Source organism: Hyperolius riggenbachi, chromosome 3 (genome assembly GCF_040937935.1).
Source record: "Hyperolius riggenbachi isolate aHypRig1 chromosome 3, aHypRig1.pri, whole genome shotgun sequence".
NCBI classification, from domain to species: Eukaryota; Metazoa; Chordata; class Amphibia; order Anura; family Hyperoliidae; genus Hyperolius; species Hyperolius riggenbachi.
The window spans coordinates 82,412,751-82,440,695 of record NC_090648.1 but is presented as its reverse complement, the minus strand read 5'-3'; the positions used below and the strand labels follow the sequence as shown (position 1 = coordinate 82,440,695).

At 47.0% G+C, this 27,945-nt stretch overlaps 1 protein-coding gene across 1 annotated transcript; it reads right to left on the bottom strand.

Moving 5' to 3' along the window:
- Positions 1 to 40: 40 nt before the first annotated feature.
- Positions 41 to 24,246, bottom strand: LOC137561021 (zinc finger protein 485-like). Its single transcript, XM_068272232.1, has 8 exons — positions 24,126 to 24,246; positions 20,182 to 20,519; positions 17,461 to 17,628; positions 17,255 to 17,378; positions 12,679 to 12,803; positions 6,833 to 7,003; positions 4,244 to 4,361; positions 41 to 1,310 (listed from the first exon to the last, which is right to left on the bottom strand). The coding sequence occupies exons 2-8, from the start codon at positions 20,257 to 20,259 to the stop codon at positions 226 to 228; spliced, it is 1,869 nt and encodes a 622-aa protein (XP_068128333.1). The 5' UTR covers positions 20,260 to 20,519; positions 24,126 to 24,246; the 3' UTR covers positions 41 to 225.
- Between the last annotated feature and the right edge of the window lie 3,699 nt (positions 24,247 to 27,945).

Genomic DNA, 27,945 nt, shown 5'->3' with positions numbered 1-27,945 from the left:
CCGACCCCCCTACAGTATCCCTTTAAGGATTATTGCTATTCAATGTATGTACATTGGTGTTCATTACGTGCATAGCACCAATGAAAAGTTGGTAAGATGGATGAAGGAGGGCCCCGATGAAGTCGTAACCTCTGTATGCCCTATTGCTACGCCACTGTAATTAAACCGTGCGCTGGAAACAATGCGCGTTCAGCACCACAATATAATTATTTAACTTCATCCTTTTCAGGCTACATTCATTTTGCAGCTTTCTTTTTTATGGTGTTTTTGAGCCGTTGATTTACATGAAAAGCTTATCCCACAGCTGGCACAGCTGAAAGGCCTAATGCCGGTATGCTTGCGTTGGTGCAGCCGGAGTTGAGTGTTTCGGCGAAAGCCCTTCCCACACTCCGAACAAGTAAAGGGTTTTTCTCCAGTGTGTATACGCTCGTGTTCCACAAGACGAATCCTGTCCACAAAGAACTTACCGCAGTGTCTGCACTTTAGCCCCTCCCCTGTGTGAAAGCGCTGGTGGGAAACAAGGTGGGACTTGTACGTAAAAGTCTTTCCACACTCAGAACATGAAAACGGTTTTTCACCCGTGTGAATTCTGTAGTGGGCTGCCAGGTTGCCCGGATAGAAGAAGAACTTGCCACATTCGCTGCAGGTATACTGGCTTTTTAAGTCCGGGTGGTTCTTGAGGTGTTCCTCAAGGCTGGACTTGTCCTTACAGTCTTCTCCACAAGCCCGGCATTTCATAGCATTGTGGAAATAAGTGATGTGGTTCTGGACTTGGGCTTGGGTGGGGAAGTTCTTGCCACACTCTGGGCAGGAACATGGCCTGGCTGGAGAGTGGTTCTGGCAATGTGCAGAGAGAGCTTTGGCAGTAGAAAAGCTATTGGAGCACTGTGAGCATTTGAATGGCATAGCCATGGCGTGATGCTTTGGGTAAGCATTAAACCGCTTCTTGCGCGGTAAAATATCAAATTGTGCTTTGGGAAATGCGTTTTCCATAGTATGAAGCCGCTGGTGGACTTTAAGTGCAGCAATGCTAGAATAAGACCGCTCACATCCCAAGCAGGGAAAAGGCTTCTTTCCACTTTGTGCTGCTGTGTGAGAAGCGGGAGTCTTTCCATAGATGGTGTTGTCTGCTATGCCTCTGTCAGAACAGGGAACTGTTCCCTCACCATTGTCTGTAGAATCCCCCTCATCTCCCATGACCACAGCTCTGGCCGGAGTACCGAGAAACACACTGGCCACTGTGCTTCTGTCATCTGAGTGGCAAGAGGTAAACGAGTGTCCATTGAGCTTATGGCCTGGCACAGCCCCATCTAAAGGAAAGAAGATATAATTACATTAGCAGGTGTCAAGTGCCAAACCTGAAAACAACTTACAGTTTACAGAATCCCGGTCAGGTGAGAACCACAGAACCTCAGGCTTAGTAATATTAAAGAGAAACCGTAACCAAGGATTGAACTTCATCCCATTCAGTAGCTGATTCCCCCTTTTACATGAGAAATCTATTCCTTTTCTCGAATAGATCGTCAGGGGGCTCTGTATGGCTGATATTGTGGTGAAACCCCTCCCACAGTGTGATGTCAAGACCATGGTTCTGACATCACACTGTGGGAGCCTTGTTGCACTGTGGGAGCCTTGTTGCACTGTTCCCAACTGCCCTAAAAAAGCAAGCAGCATCTCCTTCCAGTGACATCACCTGCGAGCAGTAAAAATGTCACCATGTGATAAATGTCAGAAAGTAAATCAGGGAGAGGAAAGTTTTTTTTAATGGGCAAACACTGACTAAATCATTTATACATAATTGTAAAAATGAAGCACTTTTATTACATTATTTTCACTGGAGTTCTTCAAGTTATTTTCATAATCCTAACATTTGTATAGCGCTTTTCTCCTGTTGGACTTGAGCTGGAGCCACTTAGGGCACGCTCAAGAGGCCACCCTGCAGTGGTAGGAAGTCTTGCCCAAGGACTTTACTGAATAGGTACTGACCCTAGCCAGAATCCAAACCCTGGTCTCCCATGTCAAAGGCAGAGCCCCTAAAGGACAACTGTAGTGAGAGTTATATGGAGGCTGCCATATTTGTTTCCTTTTAAAGGGAACCAGAGGCCCCCAAAAAAGCTTTTATACATACCTGGGGCTTCCTCCAGCCCCATACGCATGGATCGCTCCCACGCCGCCGTCCTCTGCTGGCTGGATCCGCCGGTACCGTGTCCCGTCATGGCCGCCAGTCGGCCGGCAAACGCGGCCAATTTTCCGCATCACACGGGGCTCCCTCCATGTATGTACGCGTGAGGCTGCCTACTGCGCAGCCTCACGCGTACATACATGGACGGAGCCCCTGTGATGCGGACAAATGGCCGCGTCCGCCGGAAGTGACGGGACCCGGTACCGCCAATACAGGAAGCGGAGGATGGCGGCGTGGGAGCGATCCAGGCTTATGGGGCTGGAAGAAGCCCCAGGTATGTATGAAAGCTTTTTCTTTTCTTTTTTTCGTTCCTCTCTGGTTCCCTTTAAGCAATACCAGTGGCTTGGCAGACTTTCTGATTCTCTGCCTCTAATACTTTTAGCCATAGACCCTGAACAAGCATGCAGCAGGTCAGGTGTTTCTGGCATTGTCAGAACTGACAAGATTAGCTGCATGCTGGTTTCTGGTGTGACTCAGACACTACTACAACCAAACAGATCAGCAAGACTGCCAGACAACTGGTATTGTTAACAGGAAATAAATATGGCTGCCTCCATATTCTTCTCCCTTAACCTCCCTGCCGTTCTGATTAATTGTGGCACACGGCGGTGGGAGGTTTTTTTTTTTTTTTTTTTTTAGCATGTAGCTAGTCTAGCGCTAGCTACATGCTTCCCCCCTCCCTTCGCTATCCTGCCCACCCCTCTGATTGCGCCGGCGCAAATACCCAACAGGAAATCCCGTTCTGAACGGGATTTCCTGTATGGGATTCCCCCGTCGCCATGGTGACGATCGGACTGACATCATTGATGTCATGACGTCAGAGGGAGTCCTGATCCTCCCCATAGCGCAGCCTGGCGCTGATTGGCCAGCATGCTCAAGGGGTTTGTGGGGGCGTTCCCTCTTTCGCAGCGGGTAGGGGCGGATCGGCACAAACACGCAGCTACCAAAGTGCTAGCTGCGTGTTTGAAAAAAAGATTATGCAAATCGGCCCACTAGGGTGTGAGGAATCCTCCGCAGCAGCTTACCCCGAGCTCAGCTCGGGATAACCGGCAAGGAGGTTAACTTGTCTTTTAACAAGTACACTATCCAGCCACTACCTACACTGTACTTCTGCAAAAATGTACATGCACAGAAGACTGCAAATAAAGATTTGTGAAGTGTATCTGTAAACATACACTAAGCTGGAGCCCACTAAGTGCACCTTGGCAGGGCTTTGCCTGTGGATCCTGATAGGCATGGTCCCACTAGCAGCGTTGCAATTGCAGCAGTTTGGTAGCAAACCCATCAGTGGCTACAGTAGCCAAATTGCAACCGCTCTGGGAAATTACGGCACTTCCGTGATTATGCAAATCCTGGGCACTTTCACAAAGCACATGTATTGAGTCCCAGCCCTAAATTATATATGACTGCTATACATGTCTGAGCAGGTCATATCATCGGACTGCTGCTGGTGTGATCTCTTCCTGTAAAAGGGTGGAGGACTAGTGTGAAAGAACTTTGGCAAACATTGAAAGAGATAGTAAGTTAGAAAAGAGGGAAGAGAAAAAGGTGTATGAGGTAAAGAAGGGAGAAAGAAGAAGACAAGACAAATAACATTTTCTCCCGGTAGGACTCAAAGCGCATAAGCATGGCTCAGACCAGTGATTGGTTGATTGGTAAATCGTGGAAGAATTCTATAAGTCCGGAAATGCCAGGCTAACCAGGTGGCTAAGCAGGAGAGTAAATTGAATTAAAAAACCCTCCAACAAAGAGGATATCTATCATGGTCTTTTCAGTTTTCTTTAGTAGCTTACTTAGAAAGTGGAGCTGGTCCTTGTTAGGAAACTATAGAAGCAATGCATGCTACAGCTCAAGGTCAATGTAAACAGGCTTTAGAGAATTGACTGCATAGCTAGCTGCACCTCCTACCATACTGGCATCTCCCTGGGGTCATGTACTACAGCTATGGATGTGACTTGTAGGACCACTTGTTAGTGGAACTTTGCAAGTTGGAATGCACTTTTGTTTAGTACACAAAGCTACCCAAACCAGTGATGGCAATAGAAGATAAAATACACCTACCCATTAACTTGAAGAGGTGCTTTTTGCTGATGATGTCTTCGTAGGGATTCTTATGTCCTAAGTACTCCCACTCCTCAGTGGAGAAAGATACAGCTACATCATCACTCCTTACAGAAACCTGATGTACACAGAGCAATGCAGTTACCATTTAGACATAACCTTAAAGTGGACCCAAATTAAAAATACAACATTTCAGAAATAAAATCTATTTTCTAAATTATAATAATAAATAGCAGCCTTTTTGCAGCCGCATGAAGACAAATATAAAATATTTTACATTTATTGGAGAAACCGCTCCCTTCCTTTCATATTGCCGGGACAGAATCCGGCAAACTTGTGTTGTAGATAGTGTCCAGCAAAGGAGGAATTGATAATGGCTGCCACCTGTATAACCCTAGTTATGAAAAGAAAATGGTGAAAAGCATGCACTGAAATGCTCATAGGCTTGAAGGAGTGTTTATTTATCTATGTATGTGTCAGAGTGGTGAAACGAAATATTTTGAATTAAAAAAAAAAGTTTGGTTTGGGTCCGCTTTAAAGGCGCCCATACAGGGGTCTAGTCCTGGAAAAAGAAGTGAGTGGACTCACCCTAAAAACCTCTGCGCAGCGCCAAAAATGGGCGTGGTTAAGCATAGCATGGGCATGGGCGTGGTCATGGGTGGGGCCACATATACATGGCCTTAGCAGTGGTATAAAAGGTCTGCCAGGGGACGTTTGAGCTCTGTCGTAGTGTATCCCCAAAAAGTAGATGTAATCTGACAGCATTTCACCAAAAATACACATAATCTGGCAGAGGTTCCTCCAAAATACAGATAATATGGCAGTGGTTCCCCCAAAATAGACAACCTGGCAGCAGCAGTTCCCCCAACATACACATAATCTGGAAGCAGTTCCCCAAAATACGTGAAACCTGGCAGTGGATCACCCAAAATACACGTAACACCCAAAATACATGTAATCTGGCAGCAGTGGTCCCCCAACATACACAATCTGGCAGCAGTTCCCCAAAATACACGTAATCTGGCATCAGCGGTTCCCCAAAAATACAGATCTGACAGCAGTTCCCCCAAAATAGGTATCCCCAGTATAGCTAGCCAGGTCTATAGGTGTCCCCAGTATAAGAAGCCATGTGTATAGTTGTCCCCAGAATAGGTGGCCAGATGTAGAGAGGTCACCAGAATAGGTAGCCAGGTGTATAGATGTCCTTAGAATAGGTGGTCAGGTGTATAGATATTCCCAGAATAGGTAGGCCAAGTGTATAGATGTCCTCAGAATAGGTAGCAAGGTCTATAGGTGTCCCCAGTATAGCCAGGTGTCCCCAGTATATGTAACCAGGTGTTCAGGTGTCCCCAGTATAGCCAGGTGTATAGGGGTCCACAGTATATGTAGCGAGGTGTATAGGTGTCCCCAGTATATGTAGCCAGGTGTATAGGTGCCCCCAGTATATGTAGCCAGGTGTATAGGTGCCCCCAGTATATCCAGGTGTATAGGTGTCCCCAGTATATGTAGCCAGGTGTATATGTGCCCAGTATATGTAGCCAGGTGTATATGTAGTCAGGTGTACAGGTGTCCCCAGTATATGTAGCCAGGTGTATAGGTGTCCCCAGTATATGTAGCCAGGTGTATAAGTGTCCCCAGTATATGTAGCCAGGAGTATAGGTGTCCCCAGTATAGCCAGATGTATATGTGCCCAGTATATGTAGCCAGGTGTATAGGTGACCCCAGTATATGTAGCCAGGTGTATAGGTGTCCCCAGTATATATAGCCAGGTGTCCCCCCAGCTGGAGGGGAGCAGCGCAGTGGAGAGGAGCATTGGGCAGAGCAGTGGGGAAGGGCGGACATCTCCACCCCCTTCCCTCACCTTGGGGCTCCTCTTCCTGGCTCTCCCCTCCATAACGATTGCGGCGAGTTGACGCTGTTCGTGCAGCTAGTCTGGTCTAGTGAAGACCAGAGCAGCAGCATGCACAGCGTCAACTTGCCGGAACACTGGAGGAGGCAAGTCCCGCCCACTGATGCCGCTGCCAGCCACCGCCGCAATCGTTATGGAGGGGAGAGCCAGGAAGAGAAGCCCCAAGGTGAGGGAAAGGGGGGGGGGGGGGGGGGAAGACGTCCGCCCTTCCCCGCTGCTCTGCCCAATGCTCCTCTCCACTGCGTCCCCCCGCGTTCACGCAGGACTCGACCCCTGCGCCCATAGATCTAGGGATGATGGGCAGATTCGACCAAGAGACAGATCTTTTTCTGGTCGAATCGGATTAGAGAGAGATCTGTCGGGTGCCCACACACCGCAGGCCGATTCCTGATTGATTTTAGCATGGAATCTCTTGGGAATCAGCCACATCCCCCCCCCCCCCCCCCCCCCCCCGACCATGACGGCCCGACGTCTTGCGGCATGTCCAATCAATACATGCGACCAATTTCTGCCTGAAATTGGCCGCATTGTCGAAAGGGGCATGCATTTGGCGGCACCGTTTTTCATCCAATTCCGATTATAATAATCGAATCGGATGGTCGATCAGCCGCCAAGTCGTCCGATGTATGGCCACCTTCACTGTTACTGGATAAGGTCCTATAACGCTAAACAGACCTCACCTCTCCAGTCAGCAGCTCAGAGAGTTTATTGGTGACCTGCAGAATCTTCTGGTCTTCTTCAGCCATCAGGGAGTTGCATGACGTTTTCCTGATTGAGCTTTGGCTGCTTGGATCTTCTGGGCTTCTTTTATCTGTCATTCTTCTACTAGACTTCTTCACAAGTAGATATTTCTAAATAAAGAGAAAAGAGATATGTGTCATGGGTCACACAGTGTTAGAATTAAGCCTATGCACAGATATATAGGCGATACATCTCTGCAAGCCTTGCCTGATGTCTGAGCTGACCTTGCCATGAGCTTGGGAAACACATTTCTCAGGTGACTGCAGTCATGCCCCCCACCCGAAAAAAAAGTTAGATGTTCACCAAGAAGAGGGAAGGTTTTGGATCCCTTAGAACCTCCCAGGCCTCTCTCCATGTCCTTGTCCATTCCACCGCCGGGACCCGTTTCAATGTCCCCCCGGCTGCATCTTTAAGTCTCTGAGTACTACCAAAAATAAGTGGCTCCGTACTGCACATGTGCAAGTTTGCGCTCACACGTGCTCAGTTCAGAGCTGCTTGTCTTTGTAAGTACTTGGGAGACCCGAATACTCCCGTAACTTTCCGAGGAGACCCGAAGGCTTCTTCGCCGAAAAAGTTGAACACTACAACAGGGGGCCTGGCGGTGGAATGAGGGGATGCAGAGAGGACCGGGAAGGCTCTAAGGCACAGGTGTCAAACACAAGGCTCGCGGGCCGAATGCTGCCCTCCTTGCCATCGTATGTGGCCCTCCAGAGCTTCAAATGTGTCAGTTTGAGGTGGAGTGTAGCAACATCCAATGGGACAACCCCCCCCCCTCCAAATTAGCAAGGGACCCCTCTTGGAAGCCAAGTCCCCTTGTGTGCCCAGTAAACCCCCACACCCCTTCCCCACCACCTTAGCTTACCAAAAAGACTATGGGGGAAGTGAAGGCTATCATCTTTCCTTGGGCCGCATTTCATCTTGATCCTTCTGCCAAAGCAGCCCTGGGGCAGGTAAATATTAAACTGCTCCACTGCACTACTCTGCAAAAGGGGAGGAGCTGGCTCCTCATGTTTTCAATAGTTATGCCACTTAAATTAAGGCAGTTCAATAAATGTTCATTCTTCATAAACAATTTTGGCCTGTGACTTAGATTGTTTTAGGTTTTGACACGTTCCATAATGGAGTTTGACACCCCTGCTCTAAGGGGCTCAGAGGCTTCCCACTTCTTAAGGCCCCGTTCACATCTAAACATTTCGCCAGCAATTTCAGCCAAACGCTCGAGCGCTAGTGCTTTTTAAAGCGCTAGTGCCATAATACCCTATGGGCTTGTTCTCACTTGGGCGATTTGCGTTAATCGCCGGCGATTAACGCAAATCGCCAAACGCAAATTTGTATCCTGCACCATTTTCAGGCGATTTCCCGGCGATCACGTTTAGTGCTATAGAAGCGCTAAACGTGGTCGCGGAAAAATTCGCCAAGTGTGAATGGCGATTTATTCACGTTAATTGCCAAAAACCGCCAGAGCAAAACGCTAGCAAAAGCGCTAGCGTTTTGCAAGTGTGAATGGGCCCAAAGAGAGTATCTAAGTCTTTTTCTGGGAGGTGGTTACAGGTATCCTTTAAAGCGGGATTGTCAGCCACAAAACCAAATTCTATAACACTGCAGTATGTTTAAAATGCTGCCAGGAATCTCTTTCTGCAAGTACAAGCTCTCCAATCTATTCAGGAATCTCTCTGCTGTTATTATATTTTCTCAGTCCCCCAAGCTCTTTTCTGTGCCATTGCCAATGATTCTCCCACCTTCCTGCTTCTTACTGATTGGCTGAGCAGACTGCTGTCTAGTTGAAACATTATCCTCTGCTCACTCCTGTTTACAAGCAAGGCTGAGCGATTGGAGGAGAAAAGCAAAAAAGTTAAGGGAAGAAATGACATCAGGATTCAGCCTCAAACGGTGGGCAAAAGACGTTTCCCACCAGGAACAGAATTCTCTTCCTTTCCTATATGAAATTCACTGAAATCAAAAGTGGACAGTACAATACATGTGTTATGTAAGTAGATCAAGTATTTATCTACTTATATAAGTGTTTTTGTCCCCCTGGCATAAATATAGCTAATCCTCCTGTTTTAAGCCAAAAATGAAAAATCTGAATGAATTGTACGCCCATATGCAGTGCTTTTGATTCATTATAAAGTCCTTTAGTTAGTTAAATGAGAATTTATTCTTTATATCTCAGCCAATTCTAGACCACCTGATATTCGGACCTCAGAGACTTCTCCTAATGCCTGGTACACACCATGCAATTTCCCGTCAAATCAATAATCTTCAACAGGTCCAATCTGATTTCCGATCATTTTTCCAATCCATTTCCTGATCACTTCTCTACAAAATCAATCCAAAATGAGATTGCACCTGTCAAAAATTTTCAATTCAGAATGTTGATTTGATGGGAAATTGCATGGTGTGTACCAGGCATAAATCCTGTTGAAAAGTAATCTCGACCAACTGTGTTTTGTGATCAAGCACGCTTTCTGAGGTTTACACTATAGCTGATGCCAAACGTGCCCTTCCCCTAAGGTAGTTCTAAAAACCCTTGAAGAACACAATTCACTAAGCAGTTTACGACTAGTCTACTGATGGTTTGGTGTAAATCAGTCGCATCAAAAAGGCAATTCACTAATAATTACCGAATGTTTTAGACCTGTTTTTAGACCTGGTCTAAAACATTCAGTAATTACACAATTCACAAAGGCAAACAAGGAGTAACCTTTTCTGACAGAGATTAGACCAGCTGATTTCTGTCGGTAAAGTAATTCTGTGAGGTATTTTAGACGTGAGGATGGAGCTTCTTGAATTACCATATTTTTCAGAATATAAGACGCACCTAGGTTTAGGGGGCAAAAAATCTGAGAAAAAAAAATAAACTAATCCTAGGTGCGTCTATGGTGCAGGGGCGTCTTATGGACCTTTTCTCCCTAAACTGTCACTATCTAAGCTACACTGCCCATCTACACCACACTACTCTTCACTTACCCCTGCTGCCCCCACTACACTACACTTTCCTAACTAACCCCTGCTGCTGTAACCACCTACTACACTACACTACACTACACCAACCAACCCCTTCTGCCACCACTAAATACACTACACTGGCTAAACCCTGATGAAACATCTTACCTGATCCTGTCACCGCAATCCTCTCCTCCCCCATCTGGCTTTCTTCATCAGAGGGGGTCCGTCATTCAGGATGCAGGTCTTCAGGGTCCCAGCTGCTGCGCTTCTCTTCAGCTGCAGTCTCCTTCTCTCTTCATACCAGGATGTCCTGTCAGTCATTGTGAAGGTCTTCAGTGCCCCAGCTGCCCGCACTCCTCTTTGCTGCAGTCTTATAGACTGCAGCCTTGCGATATACATGTGCTGCCGCCGCCATCCTTCCTAGTTACGGCGTCCTCCCCCGACATCCTCCCTAGTTACAGCGTCTTCCTCTGACGTACTTCCTAGTTACAGTGCCCTCTGCCGGTTGATCTGCGGCGCACGTCTGCGTGTGACGTCAGAGGCACTGTAACTAGGAAGGATGTCGGGGGAGGACGCTGTAACTAGGGAGGACGCCATAACTAGGAAGGATGGCGGCGGCAGCATGTGTATATCGCAAGGCTGCAGTCTATAAGAAGACTGCAGCGAGGAGGAACGCGGGCAGCTGGGGCTCTGAAGACTTTTACAATTACTGACAGGACATCCTGGGATGAAGAGAGCCAGACGAAGAGGAGAGTATCACGGCGACAGGATCCGGTAAGTATATTCCGGGGCCACATTTACTGCATCTTTGGAATATAAGACGCACCCACTTTTCCCCCTCATTTTTGGGGAAGAAAAAGCGCGTCTTATATTCTGAAAAATATGGTAATTATGCAAGAGTTTAATTGTATCCAAAGGAGAGCTCGTCAGAGGAGAAGGAGGTCAGTCATAGCTACTTGTATCTTTAGACCTCCTACGGTAATTAGACCTAATAACCGAATGTTTTAAACCAGGTCTAAAAACAGGTATAAAACATTCAGTAATTATTAGTGAATTCCCTTTTGATGCGACTGATAGCTGAATTACACCATCAGTAGACTAAAACCATTAGTAGACTAGTCTAAACTGCTTAGTGAATTGTGACAGTGGCAGCTCCACAGATTGTGAATCTGTTTCATAGTGAAATCGATTCACAATCTGTTTGCAGTAAAGGCAGCCATACGATCCCTCTCTGATCAGATTCGATCAGAGAGGGATCTGTTGGTCTATCTGATGGCAAATCGACCAGTGTATGGCTACCTTTAGTTACCTCCTCTGTAGATAAGTTTCCTCCTCTGTAGTTATTTTTACACGCAGTTAATTTACAGCCTGTCTTTAAAGGGGCACTATGGCAAAAAAATTTAAGAGTAAAATGAGCCATAAATTACTTTTCTCCTATGTTGCTGTCACTTACAGTAGGTGGTAGAAATCTGACAGAAGTGACAGGTTTTGGGCTAGTCCATCTCTTCATGGGGGGATTCTCAGGGATTTATTTTCAAAAGTACTTATTGAATGGCAGTTGCTCTGTCCAACTGCCAAAAAACTGTGTAGCGAGCAGGGAAGCTGGGCAGCATCATTGTTTAAATCCTTCTAAGGGAATATCTTTATAAAGAATAAAAGCCTTGCTGAGAATACCCTATGAATAGATGGACTAGTCCAAAACCTGTCACTTTCTACTACCTACTGTAAGTGACAGCAACATAGGAGAAAAGTAATTTATGGCTCATTTTACTCTGGAAAAAAACATACTTCTTATTTGTTTATGTTTGCACATATTTAACCACTTCTCTACCACTGGGTTTTTCACCTAAAAACCACAGCAATTTTCACATTTAAAGGAGGCAAGGGTTAATGGGCTTAATGGGGGTATAATTTATTTTAAAAAAAACCTCACTGATGCTGATCAGTCACTATTGCTGTGTTAGTTATCTGAGATCCTCTCACGAGTGATCTTAGTAACTGTAACAGCATAGTGACTGATACAATGTTTACACACATTCTGCATGAATAAGCACTGTCATTGGCTTTGTGAACACATGTTCACATCAGCCAATCACAGACCAGCGGGTGCCCGACGCGTATGCACGTCCGCGTGCATGCGAACGCGGACGCGAACGCGCACGCGATCGCGCACAGCAGGAAAATAAACAGGAGTTGCCTATCTACGCCCCTGTGACTCAGGTGAATTTTAAAGGGGCGTAGATAAGCGTGGCAGAGGTTGTTAAGTGGTTAAAATTTTACAATTTTTCGCAATAGTGCCCCTTTAACGTTAAAATTCTGGAGTTATTTTAAGGATTGAAGAGTTAACTTAAAGAAAGAAGAGTTTAGGTTTGCCTGAGGTAAAATGTTTCCTGAATACTACATGCCTTATCACCATGGTGATAGCACTAGAAACGTTATTAAAGACAGGAGATAAGCTTAGTGAATTGAGGCCTATGTTACCTCCCATATTTGTAGTAGAGTCAATGGCAAAAAGATATGAGACTTGGGGTACAGGCATTGGGGGAAGGACCACTGGAGAATGGATGGGGCAACACGGTTTGGGAAATTAGGAACTAAGGGCTTGACTCACTAAGACAAATAGCATGCCTTATCAAAGTTAACACGCCTTATAAGAGTAGCACAGCAAACTTATGCCTGCTAATTGGCAATGACGAGAGCTCCACTCGTCCTGCCCTGATCGTAGTGCTCGCTATGCTACTCTGATAAGGCAGCTAAGTGTATCAAGCCCCAAGTGAGGAGATTTCCACAACTTCTCAAGTCAGATGATGTACTCTTCATAATGAGAATCCTTTACCTCTCCAGTTAGAAGGTCAATTAACTCTTTAGTAGCATTCAACACTGCTTCATCTCTAAGGCTCTCTTGCTCCTTAGTGCAACTTCTTTTATCGGTGTCCTTATGAAATAGGCTTTTTAAGGCACCTGCAAGTAAAAAAAAAAAAAAACCCAGGAGATAAAATTGTACAAACATTTGTGTAGAAAATCAAATGGTGGTGTAAAAAAACAAAAAAAAAAAAAAAAAAAAAAAAACTTTACAATGTATTGTTGGAGCTGCCAACCAAAGGCACAAAAAGGAGGCAGAACTGAGGCAAAAATTATTTTAGAGAAGGACTAGAATAAAGTGAAGCGAAGGTGAGAGTGATACGGAGGCTGCCTTAATAATTTCCTGTTTAAAAATGCATAAAGTTACTTGGCTGTCCTCTTGATCCTCAGACTTATAGCCATAGACCCTGAACAAGCATGCAGATCAGGTGTTCTGCCTCAAGTCTGACCAGATTAGCTACATGCTTGGTTTAGGTGTGTGGTTCAAACACTACTGATATCGGGAAGACCAATATGACTGGCAGGCAACTGGTATTGTATAAAAGAAAATCAATATGGCAGCCTCCATATCACTCTCACCTTGGCCTTGGGTTCCCTTTCAGAAGAGGTCTTGTCCAATATCATTAGATTATACTGGAGGGCTGCATGGACCATAACTAGACCACTCTGCCACTGGCATTATCAGGAGTTCTGAATATACTTCCTCCTTGAAAATTGCATGATGTGCACCAGGCCTAAAGCTGGCCATACATTTAGCGATGTTGCAGCCCGATCGACCATCTGATTCAATTATTTTATTGAATCGGATGAACACCAGTGCTGCAACAAGCATGCCCAATTGAGGATTCGACTGTCTAATGTAGTGATCGAGCATGGTGGAAAATCTCGGTCTGACGAGGTCGATCGGGTGCGCAGCGGTAACTGTGCCAACCGACAAATGTGACAGACTCCCGACCTCTGTCTCCACAAATGTAAATGTGCCCCCATCTTCCACCTCGTGCCTTGTAGTCTCACCTGCTCCAGCAGCGTTGACTCCCGATCTCGTCTGCTGCTTCCCCCAGCAGCACTAGATGCTTATGAGATGTGCTGCACACCCCATCACGTGGTGGCATGTGTGACGGCGGTGCTTGTGGAAAGCAGCAGATGAGACCGCAGCTGGAGTAGGTGAGATTACAATGCACGGGCACCAGGGAGGTACTGGGGAGGGCATTGCAAGGCCGATTCCCGAGATATTTCATGCTTAAATCAATAATCGGCCTGCAGCCTGTGGTCAGCAGCCAACATCTGATTTGATCAAAGCGAGATCTGTCTCTCTCGATCTGCACATATATCGTTAGATATATAAGCATCTTAAAGGGAACCTAAAGGGAGAGGGATATAGAGGCTGCCATATTTATTTCCTTTTAACCACTTCAGGACGAGACCAATTTTCACATATCAGCTCTTCTCCCATTCATTCGACAATAACTTTATTACTACTTATCACATCCAAATTATCTATATATGGGTTTTTTTCAGGACAAATTAGGCTTTTACTGTGTGAAAATTTTCTTAAGTAATTACCATATTTTCTATGCATTTTAAAGGGAAAAGAGGGTAAAAAAATGGAAAAAAGACACTATTTTTCCATTTACATCCATTATAGCTTTACAATAAACGTGCTAAGTTAAACCCACAAATTTTATTTCCGTATCCATCCGGGTTATTGCAACATTTAGATTATGTCCCTAGCACGATGTATGGTGACAATATTGCATTTGGAAATAAAGGTGTCTTTTTTTGCTTTCTCATTGCACACTATTGATGATTGCGAGACCTTATTTGCAAAAATAACAGTAATATACCCTCATGGTATATGTATTTAAAAACCCAAGTTCCTGAGGTAACAGATGTTTTTTCTCTTATATTCTGTCACTTTGTTTTCATTTTACAAGTCTTTTATTTTGGTACAGAATATGCAAAATTTTAACTGCTTTTGATTCAGTTTGTGACTAAAAAGCAGGGCCGGGCCGAGGCATAGGCTGGAGAGGCTCCAGCCTCAGGGCGCAGTGTAGGAGGGGGCGCAGAATTCATTCAGTTGTCATTCCTAATTGTGTTTGAAGCAGAAAGAAATAAGAAAAGGGGATACATGGCAGTGACTGCAAGCCAGATAGCTAAATATTAAGGTGTTGGGGAGGTTGTGGGCCCTGTGGCGCCTCTGAGTCTAATAGCAATCAGTATGTGATGGCTGGGGTGGCAGGGATGGAGGGGCGCACTTTGGTTTCTCAGCCTTGGGTGCTGGAGGACCTTGTCCCGGCTCTGCTAAAAAGAATACACAAGACATGGGCCTCACCCCTAAAACTCTCTAAACTCTATTCTACAACTTATCAGGGTTAAAATGTTACCACATATGTCTTTTGTAGTTTTGCAAAGACTTTCCCAAGTTTGTTCATAATTTTGAAAGTTACTTTTTTATGTTGGAGTCAGTTTGTCACTACCCATTTTTTATGTGACATGAGTTAGAACAATGCATGTTACCTGGTTCTCCTGCAGATCCTCTGGCTCTAATACGTCTAGCCACAGACCCTGAACAAGCATGCAGATCAGGTGCTTTGACCGAAGTCTGACTGGATTAGCTGCATGCTTGTTTCAGGTGTGTGATTAAGACACTATTGCAGCCAAAGAGATCAGTAGGATAACCAGGCAACTGACACTGCTTAAAGGGTAATACATATGGCAGCCTTACTTTATGTTCCCTGTCAGGCTGGGTGTACACATAGCAGAAACGCTTACGGAGCGTAAAACGCTGCGTTTTACGCAGCAATATTAGTCTATGGGACGCAGAAGGACCAGCGTTCCACCTGCAATTTACAGTAAGTGTTCTGCAGATGCTGGCAGTGTTGCATAATATGCAGGCTGGCTGCCAAAACGCACATAATGAAAGTCTATGGAACCGCATATGCATTGCGTTTTCCAAGCATTTTTAATTAAAAAAATAAAGATCTCTGACCTGTTTCCGCTTCCTGTTGTCTTCCTAATGATTTGCATATATTTAAAAACGCATTTGCGTTTTCTATTAGCGAACCGCAAATGCGTACAAACGCATGAAAAACGCATCTGCGTAAAAAAAAAAAAACAGCAAACCAGAAACGTACCAAAAACGCAATACAAAAACGCAAACACACCTGTGGAAAAGGCAGGATTTTCTATGCTATGTGTGCACCTAGCTTCAGAGCAAGTCATACTTGATCTGCTGCCCGACCATTTTCTGGTGCAGGCAGCAGGAAACCAACAAACATGTAGCCCATTAACAGTACCATTTTTTTCATCAAATGTGATGTGAAGTAATCGATAGGTAATTATCGATTGTTCTTATAAACAGGTCAATTGGGGAATTTTCTCTCAACTTTCGGATCAATTTCATTTTCTATTCCAATCGACCATAGAATTGTTTTACAGAGATTTTCACCACACACTGTGCAGTTTTCTGTACAATTTAAATGTATGCAATTGATTAGCGCACATCAATTATAAAAGTCCCTATCACAAGACAGTCTTTGTATTGCAATCTTCCATAAAGCTTAGTTTGCAAACATCTCTGGGGGATTTCACCCACCCCCAGGGCACCCGCTGGGGAACAAACTCACCAAATGCTATGCAACCCCCATTAGATGGGTTGTATATCGCTCAAGTGCCTGGATACCTCAGCTCCTCAGATTCCAGGGTTCTCCCAGCCGCTCACCATACACCAGGGCCGGCCCGCTCATGAGGCGGGGTGAAACGTTTGCCTCAGGCGCAAACTCACGTCACTTCCTGCATCGCCGTCCACTTACAATACAGTGGGCGGCGATGCAGGAAGTGACGTCAGTGGAGCGCACGCTGGAACGCGGAAAAGGTGAGTCCTCCCCGCCCGTGCCTCTTACTATTGGGCATCGGCTGCTTCCTATGTACAGCTGGAGGGGAGCGCAGATCGGGGGACCCAGGCGAGGGAGGGGGGGGGGTCCGACCCCCCTCCCCACCGCTAGGCCCAATACCCCCGTCCTGCCCGCTACCCCTCCGGCTCGGCGGCCCCCCACGGAGTGGGGGGGGGGGGGGGTGGCGGCAATTTTCTTCTAAATTTGCCTCAGGCGGCAAAAAGTCTAGGGCCGGCCCTGCCATACACTGTATGCCTCAAAGATAGAGTGAAGACACTCCTCAGCTATAATGAGCTGAGGTTTCCAGGCACTTGAACGACATACAACCCATCTATTAGGGGTTGCAAAATATTTGACGAGTTTGATTGCCAGCGGGTGCCCTGGTGGTACGTTTTTATAATGGATGTGCGCTAATCCAATTGCATACATTTGAATTAAGTGGAATACCAACAGCACTCCACTATTAATATATATTATGCCTTATGGTTTTTATCTCCTGATTTTCGGTTTTTGACTTTATAATTATAGGCATTTCTAGCGAACTGTAGCGCTTTTATCCTTTGCATACATTTTCTGTACAATTTGATTGTAAAAAGTGCACCAAAAGATCGCATCTGATGAAAAAACGGTAATGGGCTCTATTATCCTTGCACTTACCTGCTGATCTGGAGAGCTCTCGGTCCATCATGAGGAGTTCCTTGTAGACATTTTGGTGATCTTCCACATACTGCCACTCCTCCATGGAGAAGTAGACCGTGACATCCTGGCAACGTACAGAGACCTGACATACACAAGTATACAGTCATTATCCTCACACCTCCCACCCCATAGTAGTTCACCCCATAATTCCAAATCACGCCCACCTCTCCAGTCAGCAGATCGGTGATCTTGTTGATGGCTTTTAGAAGCTTCTCGTCATTGCTACATTCCACTATCTGAGAATGTGGGGGAGGCCCATCAGTGTTCTGGGCTCGGTTCGTTGCACTGCATTGATTCTTTAAGGCACCATATTTTCTCATTATAACATGATCCTAAAAATAAAGCACAGGATTATAACTTAAAGAGACTCCGTAACAAAAATTGCATCCTGTTTTTTATCATCCTACATGTTCCAAAAGCTATTCTAATGTGTTCTGGCTAACTGCAGCACTTTCTGCTATCACTATCTCTGTACTAAATCAATGTATCTTTCCCCTGTCAGACTTGTCGGCCTGTGTCTGGAAGGCTGCCAAGTTCTTCAGTGTTGTGGTTCTGCTATGAACTCACCCTTTCTGGCCCCTCTATGCACACTGCCTGTGTGTTATTTAGATAAGAGAGAAGAGAGAAGCTGCTCTAATCAGCTGGATAAATCGTCCTCTGAGCTGGCTGGGCTTTCACATACTGAGGAATTACAAACAAGGGCAAAGCTATTTGCAAGAAGAAAAGAGCAGCCTGAAACTTCAGTGCATGGGGGAAAGAAACACACAAATGATCTCTTGAGATTCAAAAGGAATGCTGTATACAGCCTGCTTATGTATGGATGTATTTTCTAGGTGTGGACATACTGTACATCAACCTACTTCCTGTTTTGGTGGCCATTTTGTTTGTTTACAAACAAACTTTTTAAAACTGTTTTTAACCACTTTTAATGCGGCGGGGAGCGGCGAAATTGTGACAGAGGGTAATAGGAGATGTCCCCTAACGCACTGGTATGTTTACTTTTGAGCGATTTTAACAATACAGATTCTCTTTAAGGGAGATTTTTACCTCTTTTAGGTAAGATAATATTATTCGGCGTTTGGACTCTGCATTAGCGGCCAGCGTTGCTGAGGGGTGATGAGTTACATTAACTTTTGTATGCATATATATTGGGGTAGCTCTCCCACTCACTTGACCTTTTGGCCTCTGCAGAAGCAGTTCAGTCCTGTGAAATGGCTGTTATTCCCCCCCCCCCCGACACCCTTGTGCTTGTAACCTATGTACCTCTTGGAATAAATTGAGTAAGCATTAACTCCTCGATGCCCAGCGTCATCCTATTCACAGTAAAAAAAAAATAAGTTTCCTGGTTCCTCTGCTGTTAAAATGCAACATTGTACCCTAAGGCCCCTATCATACTGCATATTGGCGGTGCGGTGAGGCAGTCGCACCGCACCCGCCAGAAACAGGTCTTTGGAGAATACCACGTTACTTAACAGTATTCCCAGTCGCAGGTAGTGATGCTCACTTCCTGTTCGGCAATTTCTAAAATACACTTCAGCGCATGCGTAATGCAGGTGGTGGGTTTTTCTTTTTAAAGCGTGCGTTACCCTTAAGCCCCGTCTACACGAGACGATCCGGCGGCTCGATTAGCCGCCGGATCGCCTCTTCCGCATCCCTGGGCGTACCCGCCGCGTATCCGCTCGCCCGAGCGTGCGTCGGATTCGATCCCCCGCTCATCCCTGCCGGCGCCGCTTATCTTCCGCTCGATTCCCTGCCATTGTCCCCTCGTGGGGAACGAGCAGCGAATCGGCGGTGGCGAGATCCGACCTGTCGGATCTTATCAATCGAGCCGCATCAGCGGCTCGATTGATATGTATCATCTTTGTAACGTCGCTCCGTGTAGACGGAACTATACACTAACATGACTTCCTGCCTGATGCAGATCACCACAGGAGCCGTGCAGTAACCTAGGTATGGAAGTGCGATAGGGCACTTCCGGCGCAGCGTACCGCAACGTGGGGATTGTGAACTTCCCCATAGATTTTCATTAGGCTGCGGTAGCAGTGCGGCGATTTGCCACACCACCACAGTGTGAACGGGCCCTGAAGTGAACCTGACAGGAAAAAAGCCCCAAATAGGTACTTCCCTCAGAGAGGGATAATCCAGAGGCTTCCCCCACCCCCACTCAGCATCCACGAATCCAGCGCTAGGACCCCCCCAAACCTCATCAACAAGCCATCCGTGAACAAGCATGGCCGCACTGCACGACCCTCGCGCTGGTGCAGCAGCTGATTGGGTTTGGCTTTTTTTGACGAGCGCAAGCTCCCGAGCTCTGTGTTAATGCACAGGCACGAGGCTTCCTGTGCAGTGGTTTTTCTACAGAGTCTGCAGGATCCAGAGGTAAGTGTCTCTCGTGGCACTCGCCGGTGGAGCAGGCGCACGCCAGCATGAGGATGTACCCGGGGTATGCACATGCTCCACCTGCGAGTGTTGTCACAGGAAGCCCAATAGGACATACAGAGCATGTGCAGCGCAGCATGTCCAGGTCAAAGAGTGCCAACCAGAACATGAGTAATGGGAGGCATAGCGGGCGAACCGCAGAAGACGCTGATCTACGTGAGTTGCGGTAAGCTTCCCGATAATGACCACCTCAGCTGAAAATCGGGCGTGTGTACAGCAGCCGGCAACCCCTGAGTGATTCTGCCGGGTGGATCTACTCAATCCCAGCAACGCCAATCTCGATGAAAAGTTGGGGAGGGGATCACATGGAATCAGAGAAAGAATTTGTACAGCAGATTTTGACCAACTGCAAAAACAATTACACATAAAAGGCTAGCGTACAGCAGCTTAGCCATAGCACAAGCTGCACTGTCTCATTTTACATGTACTGCACACTCTGGCGTCACCTCTCCTGTTTGAAGATAGACAAGCTGAGTAGCCAGATTTAGCAACCTCTCCGTCATCTTGTTTTCATTCTCTGTCATCTTCTTGTACTGTGTTCTGGAAAGGCTGGACTGCGAGATAGCCTCCACTCTGCTGCAGCTAGTGATGTCTGGAAAGGCTGGACTGCGAGATAGCCTCCACTCTGCCACAGCTAGTGATGTCTGGAAAGGCTGGACTCTGAGATAGCCTCCATTTTGCTTCAGCTAGTGATGCCTCTCCATCAACTTCTTGTACTGTGTTCTGGAAAGGCTGGGCTGTGAAATAGCCTCCACTCTGCTGCAGCTAGTGATGTCTGAAAAGACTAAAAAGATCTCCAGTAAATGGCACCATCACCATTGGTTGAACTTGAACACTCATGATTGGAACAATGCCCAGAATTACCATGCTGTGATCATAAGTGAAAATTGATCTAAATTAAAACTCTGCCTTCAAAGTAAGCACAGCATTGTCCTTCACACCCCAAAACCTGGTACACATGGCCAATTTTGCCACTACTGTACCATGGAGTATGAGAGTTTACAATCTGTGCTTAGTATTCATAATCTGCAGGCCCTCATACCACATGGAGGTGGTAAAGTAGGCAAATTATTGGCCAATCAAAATTGGATGTGTGTAAGCACCCTAAAGTCTCACACTAAAGTACGAGGCATGTACCCCAGCGGTGATTGGAACCGATCCCATGCGTGACGTTGCCGGGCCGAGGCTGTTCAGACGTTTCCGGTTGCCATGCGGGGGTGGTGGATGGAGTGGCATCACTGGCGTAACAATAGGGGATGCGGGAAAAAAAATCCGGCCACCACCACCTCCCTAGGGCCCGCTCAGGGACTTTTGGGGGGCAGGAGGGGTCGCAGCATGAGAGGAGAGTGTGGCAGGGGAAATCCCCCCCCCTCACCTCGGGCTCTTCTCTCAGCGCTTCCCCCTCCTGCAATCATTGGTGGCAGCGGCGGCGGCAGGCTGAATACATTACCTCCTTCTCACCGGAGGTCTTCCGTTCTCTAAGAGCAACTTCCTGTGTAAACAGGAAGTTGCTCTTAGAGATCGAAAGACCTCCAGCGAGAATGAGGTAATGTATTCAGCCTGCCGCTGCTGCTTGCCCGCTGCCACCAATGATTGATTGCAGGAGGGGGAGCGCTGAGAGGAGAGCCCGAGGTGAGGGGGGGGGGGAGATTTCCCCTCCCCCACCGATCTGCCACACTCTCCTCTTATGCTGCGACCCCTCCTGCCCCCCAAAAGTCCCTGAGCGGGCCCTAGGGAGGTGGTGGTGGCCGGATTTTTTTTTTTTTGCATGGGGGCCCGGGGATTTCTAGGTACTCCCCTGAGTGGCATAGAAGTGACGTCACTCGGCTGGGTAAATGGGCAGACATGACGCTCTTGGCCCGAGTGATCCACCAGGCTGGCTGGGGAGGGTTGTTGCTTGGGCGGTGTTCAGGAGCTTTTGTTACCACCCTTGTGAACCAGGCCTACACCAACATTTTAGTCCACTAAACTCATACTACTTGGGTGATTTATTGTGTGAAGGGCTTGATTCATGAAGCTGCACTGCTATTGCTGTGCAAGCTCAATGACAGCACCGCAACCTGAATCCAGGGCTGCATGTTACACGCGGTTGTGCTGTATTGCATGCCTTCCTTATGCACACTGCTTACATGGCATTGTGCGCTCCTTTAAAGGGACACAAAGTGAACCAGAGACTAAGAACCCTCATGTATTTTACCATATATATCAGTGGGAACATTAGAGAACACCTACCCTGCTTTCTGTTTCATTCTGCACTGCGCAGCTTGTTTCTTATCAACCCTGATAAAATCCCAGACTGAGCATTCAGTCTGGCTTTGCTCAGGAATATTTATAGCTCAGTCTGTGTTCTTTCGTGTCTTTTCAAGCCCAGGCCTGCCCCTTGCTGGCTCTGCTCATGAATCATTTTAGCTGAGTCATAGCAAAGCCAGACTGAATGCTCAGTCTGGGATTTTATCAGGGTTGATAAGAAGCAGGCTGAGGAGTGCAGAATGAAACAGAAAGCAGGGTAGGTGTTTTCTCTAATGTCCCCACTGATATACATGGTAAAATACATGAGGGTGCTTCGTCTCTGGTTCACTTTAAGGCAACCTAAAAAAAATTATTTTAGGTTCCCATAAGTGTCCCTTTAAATCCGGGTGCTGCTGTGAAGTATCACAACCGCAATACTCCACTAGCACGGCCGCTACTGTTAATTAACAACAGCCCTGGATTTAGGTTGAGCTACTGTCATGGAGCTCGCGCTGCTATTGCAGTGCAGCTTTATGATCGTTCAGGCCCACAATAGAGGGAAAGTTGATTGATGGAATCGATCCAAAAACAAGAATTTGATTGTTCATGGCCAAGGTGCTCACACATTGCTAGAGACCAACCATGAGACAGATCTTTCTCTGATCGGAGAGATATCTGTTGGCTATTTCAGCATGAAAACTCTCTGGCACTGGCCTCGTGATGCTGCCTCCATCGCCTTTTTGAGTTCCCCCCAAATAAAGACGTTATTTCCCACAATGCAGCAAGGTTTGCAGACAGCAAACTGTCAGGACCATGGTCATGACATCACACTGTGGGAGGGGTTTCACCACAGCACCAGGCATACAGACCCCCTGATGATTTATTTGAGAAAAGTTAAAGCTTTGGGAAAACGGGTATCAACTACTAATTGGAATGAAGTTCAGTCTTGTGTTAAAGTTCCCGTTTAAAGGGAATGTCCGACTAGGATAAATTAAAAAAAGAAGATCTACTTACCTGAGGCCCCTGGCAGCCATCCTGTGCCCTCGCCGCAGCTCTGCTCCTAGTCGGTAGCCCGGGGTCCCCACTGTGTGGATGCTGACCTCGCCAGGTTGGCATCCACTGCGCCAGCGCCGCTGGTGACCACTCACGTGGTCTGGAGGAGTACATTTGAAATCGGCGTCGGGAGACTTGGGCGCAGGATACAGCTGTTATACGGCTGATCCTGCTTCTGCACAAGTCCGGGCCGATTTAATTACTATTCCCCCTCCAGGCCGCCATGGATAGTGGGGGAATGAAATAATTCGGCTTCCAGCGATTGCTGGAGGCCGAATTATTATGTTTTTAAGCAACTTCGGCTCCGTCTTTCTGACGGAGCCGACGTTACTCACTGAGCGCTTCAATAGGAATGATTCCTATTGAAGTCTATGGAGGCGCCGGCTGCGCCCAAATCTAGCAGCGCTAAAAAGCACTGCTCCGGTCTGGAGCATTCTGCGCAGGCGCAGTAGATGTCAACCTGGCAAAGTCTACATCTGGAACGGAGGGGATCCCGGGCCACTGGAGATGCCGCGAGAGCACAGGATAGCTTCCAGGGGCTGGAGGAAGCCCCAGGTTAGTTCTTTTTTTATGAATCCTCAGCTGTTTCCTTTATGGAAAAGTTAATTTTTGGTACAACAGAAAATAATTTGTCCCTAAAGGGTGCTTTCAAATTTAAATTAACAACAATAATACTGCTTACAGTTTTCTACTATGAAAATGAACCACAGACAATCACTGTGACAGCAGCACAGAAAATGCTTCTTGCAATGCATGGCAATTTTCACAACAGTGTGGGGTTTATTTTTTAGCTCACAGCTGCCTCCTTTTGTCAATGAGATGCAAATAATTACAAGCTGCTATAATTAGCAGCAGCTTGGAAATGCTGTTATATTTGATTAGCTCATAACTTGCATCTCATTCAGCCTCCCCAGCGTTTGCTTTCACACCACGTGACTACAGAGCACAACGCCCCACACTGGAGACTCCGGGACATCTCTCGTGCCCGGGGAAACCCAATGATGCCACTGCAGGGAGATGAGGGCTACAAGAACATGGCTGCGGGCAGCGCTGCTAGGATCCTAACTTCACAATACTGCTCTGCTGTACAACAAAGTGCATAACTCACCCTCAGCTCGGGAGATTACCCGCCCGCACGGCAATATCTGCGGAGAGGAGCACCACGTGACCTGCCGCTCGGTGTACGTAACGCGGATAATGATGGAGACGAGAGAGATTTAGTTTCACATCTGTTGTGGGCATCCAGGAGTGGACAGCCCAATGCGCATGCGCGAAATAACTTCTCAGCAGAGCTGAGCTAACACATACCTCCCGTCCCAACGTTTTGAGATGAGAAAGAGGGACACTTAAGCCACACCTCTAATCACACCCATAGTCGCGCATACCATAAAGATTTCATAAGAAAAAATATGTTGTTTTATAATTCAAACCACACTGGTCCTTTCTATCCTGGTTCATTTTCCTTCATAGTAACATTTTAAAATTAAGTAATATATCAATTTAAAGGAGGCCAATTTTAGAAAAAAAAAATAAAAGTTAGATACCTGCATCAGTTTGTAAGGCACGGAGGACGCCGTCCGCGCCCTCAGTGCCCTTCCACCGGGTCCCCGCCACTCAATAGCCCCCCGAACGGTCCCCGACCGCACGGCCCGGCCAGCCAGCCTGCACAAAGATGGCCGCCGGAGCTGGCCGCAGCTGTGCAGTCCACATAGCCGCGAATGCGGCTGCGCAGCTCTAGGGCCAACCCCCCCAAGCCACGTAACAGGCTGTTGCCTGTAGCGTGGATCAGGGGGTTGGCCCTAGAGCTGCGCAGCCGCACTCACGGCTATGCGTACCGCGGCCAGCTCCGGCGGCCATCTTTGTGCAGGCTGAAAAGCCCGACCCGGGCCGTGTGGTCGGGGGCCGTTCAGGGGGCTATTGAGCGGCAGGGACCCGGCGCGGACAGCGTCCTCCAAGCCTTCCAAACTGATGCAGGTATCTAACTTTTTTATTTTTTTTTTCTAAAATTGGCCTCGTAAGTCCTTTAAAGGATGGGAATAAAGTTTAGAGTCAATCAAACACATTTTTTAGTAGAGAAATATATATATTTACATAGAAAGAGAGACAAAGTCCTGAAAGAGGGACAAATGAGGAGGAAAGAGGGACAGGGCTCCCAAATAGGGACTGTCCCTCCGAAAGAGGGACAGTTGGGAGCTATGCTAACAGGCGTGTGTAATGTTTAGCAGAGGCTCAAAATACTGTAGTACTAAAATCACATACTTAACTAAGGAGAGGGAAGCCTCTGGATCCTAATTTATTATTATTATTTATTGTATTTATAAAGCGCCAACATATTATGCAGCGCTGCACAATAGATAAATGGGTTAACATACAGGTAGAACATACGGAAACTCACAACAAAACAAGATCATGTAAATGATTTGATAACAATACAGTGTCATAGGTCAAGATAGAGACTGTTCGAGTCTACAAGAGGGGTGGTTGTAAGTGAGATTGCATAATCAAGCTGGATATATTAGGGAGGAGGGCCCTGCCAGAGGCTTACAATCTAAAGGGTGGGGTGGAGACAATAGGTGCATCTTTTGAGAGGGTGTCTAACAGAACATATTATGGTGCTGGTGTAGGGGGGTATGCGAGCGTGAAGAGGTGAGTCTTGAGAGCTTGTTTGAAGGTCACCGCTTCCTATCCATATCTCCCTGTAAATCCCTGCTCTGGCTCCCTATCCGATTCAGGATAAGTTTCAAGATTCTTTAAATAAGTCCATACTTCCTCCAAGCTGTGCCCCACTCTATCTGCCGCTGCAAGTCTTGGAGAGCCTCCCGCCTGCTGGGCCTTTTTCTCTGGCATTTTAGTTGGATTGGCTGCTGGCCCCGGGGAGAAGAACTCAGCCGCTGAGCGCTGCGTACCTTTGGCTGTACTCGCTGTTTGTTGGGGCGAGGCCGGGGCGGCGTTCTCCACACCCTTCTTCCTGTTCTTTCCTGCCATCAGCTGCTCAGTTTGGCAAGGCTGGTCTCTCAGTTCCTCCACCGAAGACAGAAGCATCGGCGACACCAGCGGCAAGCCGTCCAGGGGGTCCACCTCACGCCAGCGTACACACACTGATCCAAGGGACGCGGGCTGACGGGCGCAGAAGATAGAGGCATCGGCGACACCAGCGGTAGGCCGTCCAGGGTGTCCACCTCACGCCAGCGTACACACACTGATCCAAGGGACGCGGGCTGACGGGCGCAGAAGATAGAGGCATCGGCGACACCAGCGGTAGGCCGTCCAGAGATCTACCTCACGCCAGCATTCACACGCTGATTCGGGGGACGCGGGCTGGCGGGCGCGTGCACGAGCGCGCCTACGTCGTGACGCTCACTCCTCCCTCCATTCCCCCTCAAAGCAGGACCTAACAGAACAGATGGACAGGATACTCGTGGCTACCACGCAAGAGGTCCAATCCATCAGACTAGAGATGGAGGAGATTAAGAACAAGACAATACAGATGGAAAGGGACTTTAAAAAGATGCAGGGGGAGGTTGCAGATTTACGGAAAGAAAGAGTGAAACAACAAACGCTAACAGGGACATTATGTACGCAGGTGGAGGATCTACAAAATAGATCTCGCAGAAATAATATTAGAATCAGGGGATTAACTGAGTCGGTGGGCCCTGACGTGTTAGCTGACACTTTGCAGAAAGTAATTAACCATGCCTTAGGAAGGGGACCTGAGCAGCAAATATTGCTGGACAGAGTGCATAGAGCATTAAAACTGCCATCTAGGAACGCTGATCAGCCGAGGGATGTGATATGCCGCTTGCATTATTACTCAGATAAGGAAAGCATTATGGCCGCATCACGCAAACAGACACAGTTCCTGTACGATGGTAAAGCGTCAGTTCTGTTCCAGGATTTGTCCCCAATTACGCTGAGGCAGAGAAGGGCACTGCGCCCGCTTTTACAGGCACTGCAAAAAGCTGATGTGACATACAGATGGGGGTTCCCATTTTCACTAATAACACGAAAGGGCCCTGTAACTTTCACTTTAAAGCATCCAGCTGACCTGCCAGAGATGATTAGGACAATGGAGCTGCCAGCAATGGAGCTACCCGACTGGAACCCAGAGGATCTAATTTTGGATAAGAGGAGGGGTGCACCTAGAGACTCTTAAATTAGTGGACTTATTTTTACATGAGGGTGCACCTAGAGACACCTAACGTGTGGTAATGCCTCCCTCCCCCTCCTTTTTGTTTTTTGGAGCTTTTTTTTTTTTTTTTTTCTCTTTAGGTTGGACTATGAGTCCGAATGACATGGATTTGGGATTAGGGTTGAAATGAATACGGGTGCACCTGGTGTACGATAAAATCATTAAGTGATTTAAATTATATATATTTGTATACATGGAATTATGATGAATATATGGTATTAAGAGAGGAAATATTGTATGATGAATTAATATTGATAGTATAATCTCAATAAGTGAACACAGATAAAAATGTCACAGAGGTGTAAAAATAAGTGCACTTAGATAAGGGAGAAAGGGGGAAAGGGGAAAAGGGAAAATGTGTTGATAATATATGCACGTATATGATTGATAAGTGTTAGTAAAGAACATTTTTCACAGGTACAGTTAATAGCTATTAATATACTCACAACCTGGAGGGAAGTGAATCAAAAAGATATGTGAAATAGTGATTTTTGTTGCAGATGTGTCTTGTTTGTGTCTTGTTCGTGGTGGGGGGCGGGCTTCCCCCGGGGCCCCGCGGGGGTCGCCCGAGAGGCGGGCGGCCCCCGGGGGTGCGGGGGGGGCCTGCTCCCTCTCCACCCTTTCTTTTTTTGGGGGGGGGGCTCTTTTTGGTGTCTGGGCAGATGCCCTTATTGCTTGATGTTTGTCGTCTGGCTGGGAGGAGGAGCGAGAGAGTAATGTGGATAATGGGAGGTGCAGG